Below are 21,054 nucleotides of genomic sequence, written 5' to 3'. Positions count from 1 at the left end.
TTCATAGAGGATTAATTCTTGCTTTTCTCCCAGCCCACTCACAATCCTGAATTGGGACTTGTAGAGGAATGAGACTTAAAGTCCCTCTTGTGTAATTATGCTGTTCTTTACTGTACAGTCCAATTTGTTAATCTCCAAAAACAGCAGGAAAAGTACGAGGAGATGATGTCACTGACCTTCACTACAGACAATCTGTCTGGAGGTCCTTGATTCTCTGCCTCAAAACGAACAGTGCTCAAATCTTCATCTACCAGAAGAATGACTTAATTGCCAAGCTACAGGTTGTACTGCTCAAGAGTACATTCCACCCTTTCCTTTAGGGCTGGTGCAGACTGAAACATTTGTAAGGCTAAAAAGCCTGTAAGAAAGAGAGGGCCTGTTTTTGCATTTGTAGGGATTGCTGCTCCTGGGAGTGAGAGGACTTGAAGTTGTCTTTTCTAACAGACACAACCTCCTAATGAATGAATGAATTCCCAGTAGATGAGAGCACTTTTTGATTACTTGCAGTCCTTCCTTTTGGTTCCTATAAAGGCATGTCTGAAGTTGCATGTTGTCAGTGCAGCATTGGAGAACTTGGATTGCTGTGATTGCTAGTGAAGTTAGCAATTCCACGGGATGGCTTGGACACGCCCTTGCAATATCTGAAGTGTTTCCAGGTTAGAAAGACAGTTGTCTAAAAGTGAAGTAGTGTTAAATAGCAGATGGTTGGTCTTGGCAGTTGAAAAAAAAACTTTCTTTGAATGCTGTGCAACTCAATGTGGAGTTAGTTACTGTGATGTGTAAGAAAGTGACTTGACTGGAAGAACTGATTTGACAACATAATCATCCTTTAAAAGAGAAACAGACCAAGTTTAAGCTACATCATGAGTTTTAAAAATCAACTCTTAACAAGTCAGCAAAGAAGCAAATGGTTTGAGGTAGGTCTGAGGTGTGTTCTAGCTACTAAGACTGTTTTCTCATATGTAGGTAAAACATCAGATTGTACAGTTTAATGTCAAAGATCTGTTAGCTGAAAATATTGTTCAGAGAAATTGTATTCAAGTTATTTCATCCTGTCATCTAGTGGTATACGCAGAAGTGTGGTTGTCTGGCTACATGGTGCTGTTCAAGTAGCTGAATCTTACACACATAACGGGTATGCCTGGAAAAAATGCACACCCCTAAGTCCTTGTTAATGTTTTGCTTTTGCTATTTCCTTGTTTCAGTGGTGGATACAAATGATAGATTCCTACGCAAAATAACGGTTGGCCAGGCGAATACAGAAAAAGGATTTGTCCGTCAGGTATGTAAAGTGATTTAATATATCTCATTCTGGACAGGCTTTGCTGTAGAGGCAGAAAGATATTTGCTATCCTGTAATTATTTCAGCATGTTTCTTTGAATTGCGATGCTAACATCTGTTGATATTGTATAGCATTCTTGCAGTGAGACTGATTGCGTTAATGAGTAACTGAAGTTTCAGAAACAAATCAATGTATGTTGCACGAAGTGCTGGAAAGGCATGAATAAAACTATATGTTCAGGATTCAACCTTGTCTTCCTGTGAATATAAAAAAGATGAAGAAAGAACTTGCGTTTCTTTGCCCTCATAAGATAAGTTTGTACAACTTTTATTCCTTTTTTTTAAGCCCCCCAAACTGTATGAAGTATTTATGCAATTTAAATTACATTTAAATTTAATTTTAAATTACATTTAAATATAATGTTAAACTGCAGGGGAAGGGTGTGTCATGTGTTACTCATTCTGTCGGTGAGGACTGAAAATGACTGTTAGTTTTCCAGTCAAGTTTTCTTTTCCTATGGTGCATCTAAGCTTTGGGATCTAAACTGTAAAAAACTGAGCATGTGCTTAATGCTCTTAATGTGTTGTCTTGAAGGTGCCATTCTGAAAACGATCATGTGTGTACTTTTCAGCAGTGTAAAAAGCTAACCTCCATTACTGTATGAGAGCTTCTGGAAATTTTTTAAGGAACTTATGTTGAAAATATGTTGAAAGCCAGTTTTTGGTGACGTTATCTGAAAAAGTGTTTGTGGTGTCATGTGGGTAAATCTAGTCCTGAAAAAATGCCAGGTAGAATAGCAATGCCAGGCGAAGCAGATTCATTGCAATGATGTGGAGTTGCTCCCAATTTGATGAGGGTTATTGTCATCTAACACTCTGGATCATGAAATTCATGAGGTTCTGACTGTTTTGAGATGAAGTAAATAGTTACTGTGGTATATATAAAGTTTTACTTCTTTTTGGAACTTTTGTCGTCATCTTTATAATTTCAGATCTCCTTTAAGCTTTGTGTGTAAATAAAGAGACCAAAAAATAGTGCCAATGTTATTGTTCAATTCAGCATATAAAACAGTCTGATTGGAGAAACAAATTGGAGAGAAACACTCATTTCTTTTGGTTTTCAGCACATGGGGTAGAGAGTTTTCTGTCTGTTACGTGAAGAAAACTCAATATTAGCTAATACTTATTTCTGATAATGGGTTGGGACTAAATTACGGTGTTTTGGCACAAGTTTCTCCAACACCTGTTGAAGATATTTTCTTACATTTAGATTTGTTTCAGTGACTCGTGATTGTTAGCTTTAAGCCAGGTTCTGTCAGCCTTAGTGTGCAACATTTTACCACTATAATTATGCTGCTGAGTTAAATGTGGGTTGTTTTAGTACAGAGTACTAGTTGATGTATGGCTGTCAAATGCCGCTTGTGTAGCATTTTGGCTAAAATGATCTTAGTGCATTCAATTTTGATGTATTGGACTGGTGCATATCCATTCATGTTTTATATGGACTTACCACCTAGAAATAGCGAACAGTTAGGAAAACCCATTTCAGAGCCTAGCCAGAGATCCAGATAAAACAGGACTTCATAGCTAACAGATGCATTTTATAAATATTTGGAGTGATGTTCTAGCACTCTTAAAAATCAATGACACCTGTGTAAAATGGCAGAGCACAGCAGGCACAAAAGTATGCATTTTAATGAACAGGGTTGCTGTGGTTTCTAAAGAGTATTACATGACTGATGGCCTTGATCCTGCAATTGAATCCATGTGGGTGGATCCTTTCATCAACAGAGAACTGGCTTTACAGCTAAGGCTTCTGTCAGCACTTCATAGGTGTATAAAGGTTATTAGAGTTAAAATAGCACCTGCTATCACAACCTTTTGTGCCTGTTTTTTTTTTTTTCAATTAAATATTGTGTTACTCTTTGAGCATCTACCAGTGATTCTTTTTTCCTGGCCTTTTGGGTTTATAAAGCAGCAATGATGATGATAACTTATATTTTGTGTCCTGATCATCAGGATGTTTAAGTTAGATTATATTCCACTATATGGGTTACACATAGATTTCTGAGGCTTATTTCCTGCCTTACATTTGCTGTGATGACTTGCAGGGGGCGTTGTTCTTAACTTGAGAAAAGATGGTAGCATGTCGTCTCAGTGCTAGCAATGTTAATTGTGTACCCACCTGTTTTGCTGGGTATAGAACTGCTTCCAGAGGGTACAGAAAACTTGCTTTGTGACTTCAGCGTTTCATTTGAATCCTTATGCTGAAAATCTCAACTACAATATTAATTCTTGTTTTCCGTGGTATCTCTCTCTCTCTCTGATTTTGTCCAATCCGGGAAAGTGCTCAGGTGGCCTCAGGAGTTTTGACTAAGCTTGCAGGATGACATAGAGGTCAGCCTCAATAGGACTGCTCTGGGCTGTAGCCATCAAGACAATCTTATAGCAGAAACATAGGGAAGAAATTCTTCTCTTTCACCGCAGTTTCATTCTTCTAGCACAAGACAGTAGTCTCTGTGCCTTTCTTCTCTGTTTATATCTGACAGCATGCGGCCTGGGCTCTACTAAGAGTAAATTAATGCAAATACTGTTAATATGTTCTGCAAGGTCTTAAAGAAAAGTAAAGGCCACAGCTTTCATTCTGCTGAGACACTGCGCAGTATGGATGAACTTCCATAATATTAAGAAGAAATATTAATATTTCCATAATATAAAGAGCAATAGGATTGACATAGCACATAGTTCTTGTTTGTTTTTCTTAACAGATATTTGCTCATTTAAAAAAGGGGGGAGGTATATGTTTTACATCATCATAAATCAAGCATAAAACCTGGCAGCACAGACTAAAATTTGAATTTACATCAAAAAGTATGATCAGATGTAACAAAAATGTTTTTGAAACCAGAATTTAAGATAAAAACAAAGCCCCAACAATGCTGTGCTCATGCCAGTAAAGCTGAAATCACATCTGGTGTGGTGTTCTTTTTTTTTTGCCACAGGAAAAATTTTTGGTCCTTCAGGGAGCTTCTGCTAAGGATAATGTGAGCCAAGGGGCTAAGCACTCTGCAAGAATAGTCCCCAAGTAAATGAAGTGTAACGGAGAACATTAATGAGGAACTATAAACAGTGTTTGAAGTTACTGTAGTCTGACTAATCTCAAAAGCTGTAGGTTACAATTTAGAACTTGTTTCAATTCCAGCATCTTTCCTGGGTCTGTTCCTGGTAATTCTCTGCGAGTATTTGACCTGACTTTGATTTGGCTAATTTCTCATTTTTGTTTTACAGGCTCAGTTTGATATTGCTGTTGCAAGTGAAATTATGGCAATCCTGGCACTCACCAACAGCCTGGAAGATATGAAGGAGAGGCTGGGGAAAATGGTGGTGGCTAATGACAAGAAAGGAGAACCAGTAACAGCAGAGGATCTGGTATGTTCAGTGCTATAGAGTTATGAATAACCTCTGATTCGTTTGTTTTGCTTCTTGAAGCATTGTAAGGGCAGGTGCATGCCAAGCTTTTTGCTTTGAAGAATGCAGTCAGATATCGAAGAAAGATCTTCTGGCCAAAACTTGCTTGCAATGAGAACAAGATGTAGAACTTATTCCTCCAAGTCTTCTGGTAACATCTGGGTCAGGATGTCTCTGCTCTCCATAACCTACTTGGATAGATTTCTGCAGTTATTAAGACAAACAAATTTGGTGCTGGACTGAGTCAAAGAGTGTAGTTTCCTATTTGAGAGAGCTGGTAATGTTTGCTACTGTATTTGTGAAGTGTGCTCAGATATTGCAATGATAGTTACCATGTGAATGCTTATACCACTAGATCAGAATGAAAACAAACTGTTCATGTTTTGTAGGTGCTTGGGGTAGGGTTATCTCCTCACATCATTAAAACTTTTTTTCCTCACATATGCTATCATAGGTTCTGTTAACTCCTTCCTTCAACTTCTGAAAGAGGTTAATATGTTCTTCCTTTATGTCAAATCCTAGTTCTTATAGCCAGACTGTGAGTCAGTAGGCAGTGGTTGGAAGTTCACACCTGTCTGTGTGTGGCAGGTTCTGGTGCAGCCAAAAGCTGCCCATTAACCCTTGTAATCCAGCTGCATGTTAGGAGTAGGCTCGCTGATTGGTACTAATTTACTGTAAAATCACATTACTTGTATTCTGAGGCCTAATTGCCAACTTAAGATCATGTATTGCAAATAGACAGCACACCATAAATACAATAAACGTGATAATGCTTTGTGTTCATGCTTTATCTGTCATCAAAATGCATCCTTGTGGCAATTGTGATATGCCTTAGAGCTGTGCTTTCATGCCACCCTGATGGCAATGACAGCCAGTATCACACAGACTTATTCCCTTTATTCAGTGAAGTGTTTTATCACATTTGTCCCTTTTATATGGACGACTGCACAAACTTGCTGCATTTTAAGAACGAGCAAAAGAATGTTGTCAGCAAACGTAGCAAATCCGCAAGCAGGGAATGTCTTCACAACCATAACAGATTCCATTTTGACAAAGAAATGAAAATATAGTATCTGGCTCTCATGGGCTTACAACTGAAATGAAGATAAGCGTATAAAAATTTCTAAGTAAGATCATCATTAAAATTCAAAGCAAAAACTACTCCCAGTTATACGGGAAACTCACAGTTTAAGGCACCTTTACATGTGTCATATAAATTCTGGGATATCCTTTATGAAGAACTGCATTTAATATTCCAGTTGCTGAAAGTTTGATTTTCCTTTTCAATTGACTATGACTGTCTGGCTCAGCTGGTAGAGGGTGGGGAACAAGTTATCTTATAGTGTATATCCAAAAAAATTAAATGTAATTGAATTTAAAAGTAATTAAATGAATTATCGATGCTACCCTTGCATGAAGGTACTTTAATGTATTAATACTGCAAAATATTTAACCTGTCTTCAACCACTTAATGCTAATCAGCTTGATGAATAGAAGCAGTTGCTTTTCTATGGTCTGTTTCATCTATAGTTGTTCTTTGAAAATACGTTAGGGCTGAAATTCTGAAAAGTGCACAAAAAACTTCAAAATTTTTCCATTATGTCCATAAAATGAAATGTATGCTCAGTAAAATGTCTTTGTATTTTGGTATTCTTTACCATTTTCTAAACAAACATCCTGTGCTTAGCATCTCAGTTGTTTGATAGTGTCACATGTGCTGAGCAGATGTTTCTAATATTTCTCTAAAGCATTTTTCTATATTATACAAAAGAAGAACTGCCCAGAAAAACAAATATCATCAGTGTCAAAGATATGTATTAGGTTCATCTTGCAGCTATACTATTGCATTCTTTGTCTTCTGCATGGTCTCTTCATCTCGTGTACAGGGACAATTTTGGTGCAGATCATGACTGAAGTGGAGAAACTCCTACATCCTTTGCAGGATCTGGTACAAGTGAGGATGAAAACTATACGAAGAATAGGAATATGGTTTCACGGTTAAGGCAAAAAAGCGCCTCTTAGGAGAGTTGAATTCTATTCTGGTGTTTTTCAGATTTTTGTGTATGATGCTGTTTCCTTACAAACTGATTCTCATGGTACATGAGGAGTTGTGTGTTTCTCAGTCCGTCTTGATACTCAGGAGCTAAACAAATCAAATCTGTGGAAAGGGTGAAACACTATCAAAAACTTGGAACAGGGAGAAATGATTTTTATGTTGACTAGGGGTGAGCACCCAAAATTAGTGAATACTTTTGAGTTTAATCCTTGTTTGTGCTGTTTTTTTTTCTGGAAACAGGAACAATTGTTCATTTCTTCATAGTTATTAATGTTGGTGATGAAGTCAGATGTCATGGTGTTGGGATTTAAGAAATGTCCAAAAAGGAAATTAGTAGTGGCTTTTCTGACTTTCTTCCTCAAATTAAATATGTATTACTTTGTACAAGGGAGAGCACTTACAAATAACTATCCTTCCACAAGTGCAGTACAGTACAATGTATAAAGTTGAATCTTCTGGAAACAATAGCAAGAGATGTATGATCAAAGAGCATATCATATCATAATTCATACATATAAAGAAGATAAGTTTCAGTTAGGTTGGGTGGTGCTTCATCTTTGTTCCTATTGGTGATCAGTCTGTTTGAACAGCCTGCAACTAAACTTACCATTTCTAGACTTTAAATGCAGTATCCTTATCGCTGCCTACAGGTACCTGAAAGGAGGCTGTAGCGAGGTGCGGGTTGGTCTATTCTCCCACGTGCCTGGTGACAGGACGAGGGGGAATGGGCTAAAGTTGTGCCAGGGGAGGTTTAGGTTGGATATTAGGAAGAACTTCTTTACTGAAAGGGTGGTTAGGCGCTGGAATGGGCTGCCCAGGGAAGTGGTTGAGTCACCATCCCTGAAGGTCTTTAAAAGACGTTTAGATGTAGAGCTTAGTGATATGGTTTAGTGGAAGACCTGTTAGTGTCAGGTCAGAGGTTGGACTCGGTCATCTTGGAGGTTTCTTCCAACCTAGATGATTCTGTGATTCCGTGATCCACTCTACCCCAGCTGCTTGTGCTGCCTGTGTTGTTACTGTGCTTCTGCAAGCCTGGCTTTTGACTCCTCTTCATTTGGACTGCACAGATTCCGTCTCCTCCGCCTGTGTGTTAGAAGAGGATTCCTTTAGGATCGAGGAGAAGAGATCTTCACTTGTGGTGCAGATATCCAGATTAAGTGCTGGTCCAGCCTGATGTGTAGTGTAGATACCCTAGGCTGTAAGCACACTGCACGTTGCAGCTAAAGCTTTATAGGCAGGATGGGGCAGGACTAAGCATTCACAAATGGATGACTGTGAACTGTAACTTTGGTATTCCAAAGGTTTTTATCTTGAGAAAATTTTCACATGTGATAAGAGGTTTGAACCCTGAATTTTCATCCCCCTTCAGAACTGGGGGCAGAGAGGAGGTGCAAAATCCTTACAGCTCAGAAAGGAAAGACATCAAGACCAGTGAATGTAGGAAAAATGCTATACATGCTTTTACAATACTCTTATTCCAAGAACAGTTCAATCATTTTGGCTTAAATTTTCATAAAACAAAATCAAGATTAAAAGCTTGAATGTATCATAACCACTTGACGTGGAACATTTTAGCCCAAAGAACTGAATGTGCTTATAGCTTTAACAAATTTAAAGGTGGCTTTATCATTTTAAAGGTGTGTTTTCTGCCCAACATGAGTAATGGGTGGTGGTCAGTCCTACCTGCAACTAAAAAAAAATAAAATAAAAAATCTGGGGTTTGTGCTTTTATATATGCAACCAAGGTTGAATTTATTTAAGTTTAAATGTTTGACAGTAGTCCTTAGATCACTGAAATCTATGTGAACCAAAACCACTAAAACCTTCTGTGATTTGTTTCCAGAAGTGCACACACTATACTTCACAAAAACACAATTGCTCTTAATTTTGACTTTATATTCAGTATATTTATAATAATACAATGGTAAAACCTAAAATATACATTGGCAGATATAAACCAGATGCAGCGGCATGCTGGAAGTAATAGAAAAAAGATAAATTGAATATTTCATGAATTGAGAAGACTCCTTCCATAAGAGTAATGGATTAAATATCTAGCCTCTGTAATGGAACATGTAGAAGTCTTTGCCAAAATGTGGTGTTCATTGTACAGTATTTTGAAGACTGAATTGGTTTTTGGCTTTTACAGCATAGAAAAGTTTTGATGGACACATGCCATATCTTTGTGAAATTAAATGGGTATGTATGCCCTAGATTAGTATTTCAGCAGCTATGAAAAAATATTAAATAAAAGTCCCTTTTTTTTTTTTAATAAGACTTCTCAGTTTGCTTTCTCTACCATGCTGTTAGATTTCGAGAATTCCGGGGGGGTGGGGGAAGCTTCATATTTATTTTTATAAATGATCTGTCAGCCGAATATGTTTTGTTCCCTGGTTCAACAGAAACACTGTGTACATACTTTACTTTAAACGCAAGTAGTTACAGCCCTTCTTGGTTTAAGGTTTAGTTTTTTTGCAGAACTGATATTGTAGAAAAATATTATCATTTTGTTAGGGACTATAGTTTCAAACAAAGGGAAGATATAAGTGCTTCATTATTTTTCTTTTAGAGAAATGTGCTGTTTCTCTGCCCTTCAGTCTGTATAACCCTTACTCATTTCACAGTAGTTGCTCTCAATCACCTTGCTTGTCATCTAATGCTGGCTTTCATTTCTACTCCCGATAAACTTCAGAGACCGTTCCTATGGAAGTGGTTTTGAAAGTGTGGGGTTTTCATCTAGGTTTGCCTTTCCTGTGTCATGTGTATAATTTACTTTGTGCTCTGTGATCTTCGCAGTCCTGGGGAGCGCACCTGCCCCGATGGCTGATGGGAAGATGGAAGGAGTATTACTTCCAGAAGTAGTACTTGGGATCAGTTCCAGAAGGGAACCCAAGAGAGATGTGTCTCTGTATTACATTTGATCCTGAGTTATACTTCTTTCTGCTGACAGAGAGTTAGTAGACAGCTAATGATCCTTAGGCTCTTACATGCTTAATCGGTGTGTAAGTGTCTAAGCCTCTAATTCTTCTATAAAAAAAAATTTACCTACCTCTGAATTAGAAATGGGAACCTGATTCCTCACAAGGCTTTGCGAATCAGATCCAGGACCTCAAGCGAGCTATGGCAATTGTTTGCTAGCTGCTTGGAGGATTGGGGATATGAAGGAACAAAAAATTTGACAGTCATGGCACATGGATATGAAAACTTCATAGGCTGTTTAGTCTTTAAGGACTATTGTTGACACAATACAGATTTAAGAACCATGAAGGCAGACAGATATGATGTGTGCTAATTGGAGTTTGTCTCTTTCTATGCTTTCTGCTTCAGATACATTGGGTTGTGCCCAGATGCACATTTAGTATGAATGAAATTCTCCAAAAAGTAGAAATGTATAGGTATATAGGAAGTATGTTTCTTTGTATTCTTATATTTAGATATATATATATATATATATATATATACATATATATATATATATATATATATAAATTTTTTTTCTCCACTGTTTTATCAGGTTAGTGAAGAGTTATCAGAAAGCAAAGGAGAGAAGATATGAGCCATTATTGACTAGGAGGGGTAGGGGAAAAGTGTCCTTTTTTTTTTTTCCCACCTCTTCTTTGTTACTGTTTCCTCCCCCAAAATCTTCTTTCCACTCAACATAGCTTGAGTCAGCAAATAGTGGTTTGCGTGCTTGCTTTGAATGAGCTGGTGGTCCAGCATGAAGCAGACAACAGAAATTTTACTTCTAATCGAATGTTACAGCTGGCATGAGTTAACACTTACTTGTCAGTCCTCGAACAGGTTTCACAAGAAGAGCATTAGGGCTGATCAGGTAGTTAAACTTGCTATTGACCACCTGAAAGACCTGATATAAAGTTTACCATTTGGCTTTTTTTCTCCAGAAAGTTGAATATTGTTTACAATTACAATTGTCTTTTAGATGGTAAGGTTGTAAAATATGTCTTCATGTACTGAAAGCATCAGGAGCTGTTTCTCTTTAGCACGATAGATGGTAAATGTATAGCTTATTCTATATGATATTGGAAAAACTGAGATACAGGAAGAAAATGGGTAAAATCGATCAGCTTTTTTCTTCAGATATTTCTATTGCCTGTAACCTCCTGACGAGCATGAGTACATAATACTGCTTTCTGTGAGACAGAATACAAACAACTTGTTCCTAGCTGTAACTGCTAGTTTAGTCGTAAACATCGTTTAGTTCAGCTGGTGCTGGGAGGGGGAAGAGTTGTGCCTCTAGTGTGAGAAAAGCTATACCAGCTGGCTGCAGAATTGATCAAGCAGCAGGAAAACAACAGGCTTACAGATATGTTAGTTAAGTGAAAAGTCTGATTTTTAATTGAAAAGTCTGATTTTTCTTGAATTCAAATTTAGCACTGTGATAACAGGAGAAATAATATATTTTTTTCTGTAAACTAGAAGGATTAAAAAACAGGTTTTATTGAAGAAATAACTAGCAATGAAATTTGTTCACTTTCATGTAACATTGTTAGGCTTGGGACTTTGTTAGTGCCTCAAATTTTTAAAATCCATTAAACCTTTTTTAATAAAGGAAGTGGTTATATGGAACAAATTTTAAATTTAATATCCTAAAAAATATGCCCACTTTCTATAAAGACTTATTTTAAATGTGACTAAGGTGACTAAAACACAAGAAATCAAAGGCAACAGCAGTAGCAGTTATTTTTACGTGGTCATGAAAAGACATTGATAAAGTATTGAATTTACATTTTATTCTAACGTTAGAAAATTTTATGGGATACTGGTGAAGCATTCTTTAACTGGTGAGTTTTGTTACGCATTTTTAAGTTCTTTATCTGAAATAAGTTGTTTATAATCTTTACAAATTAAAACAGTCTGTATCTGTATAGAAACTTGTGAAAGTGAAAAGTGGCAATAATTTTGTTTTTCTTTTTAAGATATTTTCCTTTTCTTTGTACTTAGACTGTCAGCTTTGGACTCATTTGAGTAGTTGGGTATATGTACAGAATAGCATCAGGCTTTTTCTGTGGAAGAGGTGGAGCCTCACACACTGTCACAGAGAGCTGACACTGGAGTTTCCTTGGGTTTTGGATCCTAAAGCTAGGAATAAAACGTATAGAATTTACTATGTTAAGAAACAAAAAATTATTCTTTCTTAATCTAGAAGAAGGAAAACTGTATTGTTTTGCTACCAGTTTCTCATATTACTTCTTTGTGTGGGTCTAATGGGATTTGTAGATAGTGGGAGTTTATAGAATGAAAGGAGCATAAAAAGATAAAACCTTCCCTTCCCTTCCCTCCAAGGAAACACTTGCTAAGCTTTAGCAGAAATCAGTTTTACTCTTTTGCTTTCAATTCACTTTTATCTGAGGTCAAATACAATGCTTCATTTTCTTCTGAAGTCTATGTTTGGATGTGATGTTCAGAAAGAGGAAACTTCAGTTTGTATAAAATACTGTATTTCTGTAATGACAGTGTACTTTAATCTTTCTCATCTGTCTATCATTAAGATTTTAACACAGAGTATGATTGTTCAAATTTGGGTTAATGGGCAAGAGCTGTGTGGAGAGTTCTACAGACACTATTTTCATTGCTCTTCTTTATTTGAACATTATTGTTTAACTCCTAATAGGCTACTCAGATAACAGATCCATGGTTTTCAACCTTAAACAGTATACAGCGGCTGGTATTTTTATTTGGTTTTAATATTTCTTTTCAATTAAATGATGTTTCAAATCAGCTTTTTGTGTTCTCCAGCAATGTTATGAGATATTCCTTGTAGCACTGCTATATTTTTTCTATCCATGATCTAATTCTTTTAAAACCAAATACATTTTCTTCTAAGAATCAAAATAATTTAGTAATAAATGGGAATATATGCTTGTGGTTTCTAGATAGTTTGTACTGTGATAGTGCTGTGCATACTCTGTAGCCATTTTTTTCTAAAATGGGCATTGAATTTTAGTGTAAATGCTGTGTAATGATGTCATGGTTTTCTCTTAAATTCAATCAGTGTGAAACTTATACTTCTTATCCAGCCTACGCTAGATAAGATTTATACTTGATATCTTTAGGGAAGAGTAAGATTTATTTTATTTCATTTTTTTTAACTAGAACACAGCAATTCCCTCAGTTCCCTTTTGTTTTCTTGTCATAACAAGAAGGCGCTTTTAATTTTTGATCTCGGGGTGCATTCATTATCTATTCCTAGACCTGCTCTCATCCTGTGTCTATTATTTGTACAGGTCTTGCAAAATACCCTTTCTGGTTGTTGCTAGCTATTGATTCATGCTGTTGATTCTGTCATGAAAGAAATACATCTGTCATTTCTTTAGGCACCTTTATCAAGTTATTGTCATCTTGGTTTCTCAAGTCTTAGTAGCCTTTGCTTTCACTTCATCTTTTGTTTCCATGAATGTCATGCTGATCACTTAATAACTCAGCTTCTGGTCTCTCTATTAAAAGTGAAGAATATTAACCTGCCATCTTTTAAAGGGTACTTATACCCACAGTACAATCATTACTATTTCTGGCACACTTTGTGAATATGTTAGAAATCTTGAGTTAACATTTAAATAGATTTGCTGTGTAATACTAACACTACTTATCCATTGTGGTTTATGAGCACACTTTTTTTTTCCTTTGAACTGTAAAGTGTTTTGTATTTGTTTTAACTTTAATCTCAAGCTCAGTAATGTTGCACCTTAGAATTGAACTCCTTAAAATGTGAACTCTTGTTTTTTAGGGAGTAACAGGTGCTTTGGCAGTTTTGATGAAAGATGCAATTAAGCCAACACTAATGCAAACATTAGAGGTGAGTATGGCTTGTGATGTCTGCCCTTCTTCTCCAGCTTTCAAATTCCATATTGTGCTTGTCATACTTCTCTCTAGTGACTGCACTTAACTTTCAGGGTTCAAGCCAGGGTCGACTCTGTAAAGGCATTTTAGCAAATGTTCATTTGTGTATGTTAATTAATCAACCCTAGCTGCATTTGTACCTTTTTGGTCTTTTTTTTCTTTGTTTGAGAGTCTGGCTTTAGTCATAATTTTGCCTGGAGCTAAAAACAAGCTGCAGCGTACTGCTGAACTGCTTCTGAGCACACTGGAAGGCAGGTTGGGCTTCTGAGTTGTAAACTTCCTTCTGTTCACCATCCCCTCTTCTAGAGGAGTTTCCTTTTTATCTGTTTGCTATACATGTATGTTCCTGTGATGGATCATTTTGTATAGAAGGCAGATGCTTCAATGAGGCCATTCTATTAGGTGTTATCTTTTGTGCTGTTCAGGAACACAGGAGGGTCCTTCTGCCCATTTATGGTTTTTGAAAAGTGGGCTACTAGCCACCCTTTCTTGTTATAGTGCCCTCAGGGACTAAATGAAGCTTTGCTGGTCTGTAAAAGGAATGTTTTACGCTTATCCTAGTGAGCTTTCTTCCAACAGCTCAAAGAATGCAGAATTTAGTACAACTGTGAACTTAGTGACTGGGCAGTCTAGTATTGTCTTTTCAGTAGTGAGCTGAAAGATGAATGACATTCATGGGGACAAGGTGGGGGGGGGAGAAAAATGGGAAATAATGAAGCAGATTTGAAAACAAATGCATTTGGAAGAAATCTAATTAATTTTATTGAAATTTTGGCCATCAAAATTACATAGCTGGACTATCTCATAACAATTCCTCGCATGGTGAGAACTTAGTGTAGAAAAAATACCAGAGCAGTCCCCAGATGATGATAAGTATCATTTTGATATGCTGTAGAAAATGAGAATTGTTTTTGCTTTTGTGTTTGGATGGCAACGACTTGCTATTCTCAAGGAATATTAGAAAACCAGAATTTTTCACGCTACGTATTGTTTTGCTATAGCCATCCTAATTGATTTCTCCTGCAAAGAACATCTATTCTTTCATGTGGCTGTATGAGGCATATGAGTGTGTGTGTCAGAACTTAATAAAAAATCCAATAGCAGAAACTGGAGGTCATGTAGAATGAAAAATGTCGTAGCCAGAAATGTGTATTAAATCGTTGCTCAGATAGTGTGTACTAAGCTTCATTGACAAAGTAACTTTGATTCTGTTTAATGTGTCACTATTTGCACTTCACATACTTCTTAGAAAATAATGTTTTGTTGTAGTGTTCTAGAAGACAACTATAATTGTCAGAAGAGTTTCTTTTGATCAGCAGGCATTCGGTTCTGGATGTGGCATGCTTTTCTTTTTTTTTTTGTTTTGCTGCATTTCTTTATATTTGTATTTCGATGCAATAAAATTTCTGCCTGTTTATGTGGTGCTCTTTTCTAGTCCAAGCTATGGTATAGCTGAAATATCTGCAGCAACTATTGCTTGTTAGGAGGGCCCTGGCTGTAGTACCTAAGGTTATTTTCCCAAAAATTCTTCTTACGAAGTTATTTTTAAAACTACTGCCAGCAAACTAAAACAGCTCAGAAGACTGTTTTGTGCTCTGCTCCTGCCATATGAGTCTCAAAGATGAACTTTTGTCACCTGTTGAGTACCTGTTGACTTGCAGGCTAGTATTAGCCATCTATCCACAAATGAAAATCTCCAGCTTGTCGAAATCTTTTCCAAGATAATCATAGAATCATTAAGGTTGGAAAAGACCTCCCCGATCATCTGGTCCAACCATCCCCCTACCACCAATGCCACCCACTAAACCATGTCCCTGAGCACCACGTCCAACCTTTCCTTGAACACCCCCAGGGACGGTGACTCCACCACTTCCCTGGGCAACCTGTTCCAATGCCTGATCACTCTTTCTGAGAAGAAATGTCTCCTCATTTCCAACCTGAACCTCCCCTGGCGCAACTTGAGGCCATTCCCTCTAGTCCTATCACTAGTTATCTGTGAGAAGAGGCTGATCCCCAGCTCCCCACACCTTCCTTTCAGGTGGTTGTAGAGAGCAATAAGGTCTCCCCTGAGCCTCCTCTTCTCCGGACTAAACAACCCCAGCTCCCTCAGCCGCTCCTCACAGGACTTGTGCTCCAGGCCCTTCACCAGCTCTGTGGCCCTTCTCTGGACACGCTCCAGGGCCTTCATGTCCCTCTTGTAGTGAGGGGCCCAAAACATAATGCTGTGCTTTAGTTGGTGTGTTCCCCTTGGGCTGTGTTGTCACTGTGTATAGAGGTGCAATGGCCTATTCTGTTACTGCCCATGCTGTTGTTACTGTTCTTGAGCTTCAAGCTTTTTTCATGTCCCATTTTGTGAATAAATAGCTCTCATTATTGTTAATTTTTAAGTTAACGTCTTTAATAGCTGCTAATTTTGATAGCTCCAGTTTTTCCTGAAATAAGGGCAATCTTTTGCCTTGTTCATTTGGCTGTAGTGCAATGATCCACCTGAGAGTGTAGAGTCCTCCAGCATGACAGATTTTAAGCCAGCCTAATTCTACTGTACTCTGAGATGGTGGATGTAATAATATTCCTTCTGTTATAGGAAACAATATATTTCTGATGTGTGTGTAAATTTCAAATCTTTTTTTTTCTCACAAGCCAGAAATGAAATTTGAAGCCCAAACTACACTTGAAATAATCCTAGTAAGCAGCATCCAAAAGAAGAGGGACCTTTTAAGTTTCCAAAGAGATTAACAATAGCAAGTAATTGGGCAACATAATCCTGTTTCTTCAGAAAGAACAAGTTCTCTATACAAGTGTAAAGACCTTTAGCACCAGCACCATGAGTTGACAATAGTAACATGAGAAATGATCCTGTGACAAGCACATCCACTGTCTACAACACAGTGGTGGTGAAAAACAGAATAATATAATTACACAGACCACAAATGTAGCTCAGACTGTGCCACAGACCTGTCCTGCAAGTTAGAGATGAAACTGCTCCACAAGGCAGGTCCACTTTGGTATCAGGGAATGGCAAAAAGACTGCCCGAGGAGAGGGAGCAGGAGATCTTCTGGGTGATTTCTAGCTGATACTGACAGTTAATTTGGCATAATTTGTAATTAATAGTGGCTGTGACTGCAGTAGCTTCAAGCACCCATTGCAGAGATGATAGCTGTACTTCTATGTGATCTGGCGAAGAGCCTGTAGACAGGTATGCTGTTGAGTGCTGGAGCTGTGAGGAGTTGCTTCTAAGAGCCTATGATAGAGGGAGAAGAATGGCCTACTCAGCAGATGTGCACTAGCTTTGTAAGGACTTCATATGCACTGGAGAAGAGGTCTAGCATTTCATAAATCAAAAATGACTGAATATTAGTCCTGCATGTTATTGAACTCGTGTGAATGCTTTTTTTTTCCATGTGAATTGACTTGTGTATTTTATTTATTTTCTTAAAAGAGATTTCTTGGGGCAATTTCTATCATGACCCTGCTATTCTGTCACCAGAAATGCCGCCTCAAGGAATTAGTGTTTTAGAAACAGGAGTGACAGGAAAATCTCAAAAATCTCAAAATGGGAAACATGGCAAAATGCTAGCTTAGTGCTGTTGACTCCACCTGCAATAAATGTGGGCTTCAGCAGAACTTGTATCTAATGCTGTAGAATTAAGATTACTTTGTTTGAAATGTACATAATGATTTCATAGTGTTTATCCATATTTGTCATGACAGATTTGTTCCCTTGTGAACCGATTCCATAATGTTTAGCATTTATTTATACCATGCGTAATAGAGCAGCTGCTGCTGTATGGGACAACTCTTTGTAGTTGCAGTCTGGCTGCTCCGTGCTCATCTGCTCATGTTACATTTCAAGTGCCACACACAGTAAAGATGGTAATAAGTATTATAAACATCCTTCTAGCTGCCAGATAACTTCAGATATTTATTGACATTCAGGGTTTATTTTCTTTCACTAACGCTTGGATAATACTGTTTCCTGTACTGAAAACAGTCAGCAGAATGCGTCCCTGTGCCACTATTTGTTTCCTCATATAGCTTATTAAGAGTGTAATGAAAATAAGGGGCACTCTGCAGAGTGAGATAGCTGGACTGACACAGAGAGCCTGAAGTTGGCCAGGGAAGAAATTGTCTCTATTCCAGGCTGTGCTGGAGGCTCCTGAGGTTCTGCTGGAGTTTGTTCCCATAAAGACCTAAACTGTATCTTCCTTCCAGGATTGCCGTTGTCAAAAGACCACTCACATAACTCCCCCTTATCTTCCAGTGGATTTCAGATGTCCAGAGGCGTGTCTTGCAGTGCCAGTGGTTTTAGTAGTGTGTTTTGATTTCTAGTTAGTGTCAGAGGGCCTCTTTGGTACTGATATTCTGGAGCTTCCATGTGTCACATCTGCCATTGTGTGCTCTGGGCTGTAATAGGCTGTGGACCTGTAATTGCTTGCTGCAAGAAATTAAGGACTCATTAAATTTAATTTTACTTTCTTAGTGATAAAACACAAACGAGAATAAATCCTGTGGATTTCAATCTAGTAGCTGGAAACAGCAGTCTTATTGATTTGAATGCTATGAGGGTAAATACTGGATTAAGGTGGAAGTAAAACTTAAGGAAAGATAGACTTAGGTTGGTACAAATGGTTTGCATTTTATTTGTAAGTTCCAAGTCCTTTGGGATAAGAATAATCTTTTATTTTGCACAGTACTTCCTAATAATTGATACCTAGTGTTATAAGAAGCTTTGAAGGTGTACCTAGTTCAAGTTAAATTTTTGCATAAATGCCTAAAGCCCTATCTATGTTGTAGTATGCTATTGTTAACAGATAGGGTTTATTTTTTTTCTTGGTTTCTAAGTAAACAGTATGATATCAGTGTTTTGTGATGGTAATAATCTACATCAGTCTTGTTACAGGGCTCAATTTCTGGTTTATTTACTTTTTCTGCTCCTGTTCTACTGTTTCTTCTCTGACGTGTATAGGGCAGAATTGTCTTTAGGATCTAGCTTAGTTGTTTGGTCTCTGGAGAACATCCTCTGCCAATGTGTATGCATATTCTCCTTTTCCTACCTCAATTAAAAAAAAAATAAAAAGTTTTCTTAGAATAAACCTGAAATTTAATGTACCAGTGGCAAAAAATGTAACTGTCTTTGCTGTGAACAAAACAATTATGTATGATTACTTCTAAGAGGAAGCAGTAAGAACAGGTGTTTGTTTATATTTTGTGTGAGATTTGTTCAGTGTTAGTAAAACAGGAAAATGTAACATGAGTATTTCACTTCTGTTATACGGTTCTCATCTTACATGGAAAAAATGGACTTTTTTGTCTAAAGCTTTTTATCTTAACACTGGTGTGTTTGTGGGATAAAGGGAAACAACCAGCTTTTATTCGCTTAATGGTTTCCAAGTTTCCACTTTTTTATTCTGTGAGCTTTTGATTTGTGTATCATCTTGATTAGCTTGCAAGTCAATTAAGTTTGTGTTCTTACCTATCCATGATATTAATGAAATATGTATATTTTTTTTATTCAGGGAACACCAGTATTTGTTCACGCTGGACCTTTTGCTAACATTGCACATGGAAATTCTTCTGTTTTGGCAGATAAAATTGCCCTTAAACTAGTTGGGGAAAAAGGATTTGTTGGTGAGTAATTATTTTATTATATTATGATTTGTTGGTAAGTTGGCAAACAGTGATGCAGAAGAAAAGATAAAATAGCAATGAAAAATAAAGAATGCTACTTTATTATTCATTCTAGCAGTTAATTATCTGAAAATGTAGTAATCTTAAATAATCTTAAAGTGAATGCATAAAAAACACAAAACACTACTTCTCTCACCCTGCTCTTCGCCTCAAGCATTCCCATTACCATGCTTCAAGTTCTACAAGGATGCCAAAGCCGTTAAATAACTTCTTTACATTGAAAGAGGTGTCCCATGTTTCCTTGTGTTAGTATTCACCTGACCTCTCTTGATAAACTGATGAAAACCATTCAATTTTCCTGTTCCATCATTTTTTTCTGCCAGTACAGCAAGCTCAGACAAATCAGGGATCATATGCGCCTGAGCCAGTGCAAAGGCAGCAGCAGGGAGACAGTGGTGAAAGGAGGAGTAAGGCTACCTTATTTTGGTGACAGTGAGCCGTTAGGTTGACTTAGCTGTATTGTAAAACTTCACTGTGAGGCCCTCATGTTCCCATGAAAGCATGTGTGTGGATGGGCTTTTTATATTATGAATTCAGCACAAACAAGTCATACAGGAGGAGCAACAGTAGACATGTAGAACCAGCTAGTATGGTAGCAGGCAAAATAAACTTGTGGCTCAAGTGCTTTACAGAGAACTAGATTTTATTTAAAAAAAAAAAAATGTTTTTAAACTTGAGGATTTATAAAATGAAAGGGGTGTTGCTACCTCACAGTAGTAATGCCTTTTCCACTGTTGTAGCCATTCTCTTGCCTGTGTCCTGAACACCCTCACTAACTAGTTGTCAAAGCAATGCACATATCAAAGAGACTGCAGAGAGAGGCAAGGGGGACTAAGCAGCCCCAATTTAAATTAATTGCCTAAGAGCTGTATCATAATCAAATGAGAATGAATGATCAGCTTTCAGCTGGATGAGCTTTCTTGAACCTGCTTACTATAGCTGTACTACTGCTAGTGCTAGAGCAAAGAATATGGTAAGAAAATCCAGCTAGGAACAGCAGAAGAGCAGGCGGAGGCCAGGTTGGCTTAAGTTAATCCTTAAAATTGCACTTTGAATACCTATGGAACAATGCTTTTGAAGAGGTGCAGTAATTTGAAACACAAATGTGCTTGTGCCTTAAAACTACCAGAGAAATGTGCGTGTATATGCTTATGTCTTACCTACATGTTACTATAAATTATGTAAAGAGAACCAAATTACTTGGAAATATTGTTTCTATTCAAATTCATTGGTGATCCTAGAAAGGATATGGAAGTTGTTTGCAGTGTTATAGAACCTGTTGTTATAATATAAATCAGCCTAGCCTATGTATTAATAGACGGGAAAGGTTTCTTATACAAACTTGTTCTCTAGTGAACAAGAAGACAGACGTCTGACAGGAATCTTAAAAAGGAGCAAAAAATATACCAGGGAAAAATAAAGGGTTGAAAGCTGTTGAGCGTGATGACTTCAGGGAGTGGGGATGGGGAAATAAAGAAAAAAAAAAAAAAAAAAAAAACACTAAAACTGAGAAATATGTCACTTTGTTGTTACCTAGAGAACAACAAAAATGTTGAACAGGTAGAAATTTCATGTATCTGTGTTCCATTGTCTTCTGGGCTTTCTTCTGTCTAAAGAATATTGGTTGCTCTATTTTCTCATTTCTGCTTGTTCATCTTTATAGAAGTTTCTAATCTCCTTTAGCCTTATGTGAGTAAAAGG

General features: G+C 37.3%; 1 protein-coding gene across 1 annotated transcript in view; it reads left to right on the top strand.

The window, feature by feature from the left end:
- Window positions 1-21,054, top strand: part of MTHFD1L (methylenetetrahydrofolate dehydrogenase (NADP+ dependent) 1 like) — a 151,136-nt gene that overhangs the window by 43,428 nt on the left and 86,654 nt on the right. The window contains exons 17-20 of the mRNA XM_035538963.2: window positions 1,206-1,282; window positions 4,571-4,711; window positions 13,552-13,620; window positions 19,182-19,293. Of these exons, the coding sequence (XP_035394856.1) occupies window positions 1,206-1,282; window positions 4,571-4,711; window positions 13,552-13,620; window positions 19,182-19,293 (399 nt within the window). The remainder of the gene's footprint in view (window positions 1-1,205; window positions 1,283-4,570; window positions 4,712-13,551; window positions 13,621-19,181; window positions 19,294-21,054) is intronic.

This window comes from Cygnus atratus, chromosome 3 (genome assembly GCF_013377495.2).
Source record: "Cygnus atratus isolate AKBS03 ecotype Queensland, Australia chromosome 3, CAtr_DNAZoo_HiC_assembly, whole genome shotgun sequence".
NCBI classification, from domain to species: domain Eukaryota; kingdom Metazoa; phylum Chordata; class Aves; order Anseriformes; family Anatidae; genus Cygnus; species Cygnus atratus.
The sequence above is the reverse complement of the archived record's forward strand: the minus strand, read 5'-3'. Positions and strand labels throughout refer to the sequence as shown.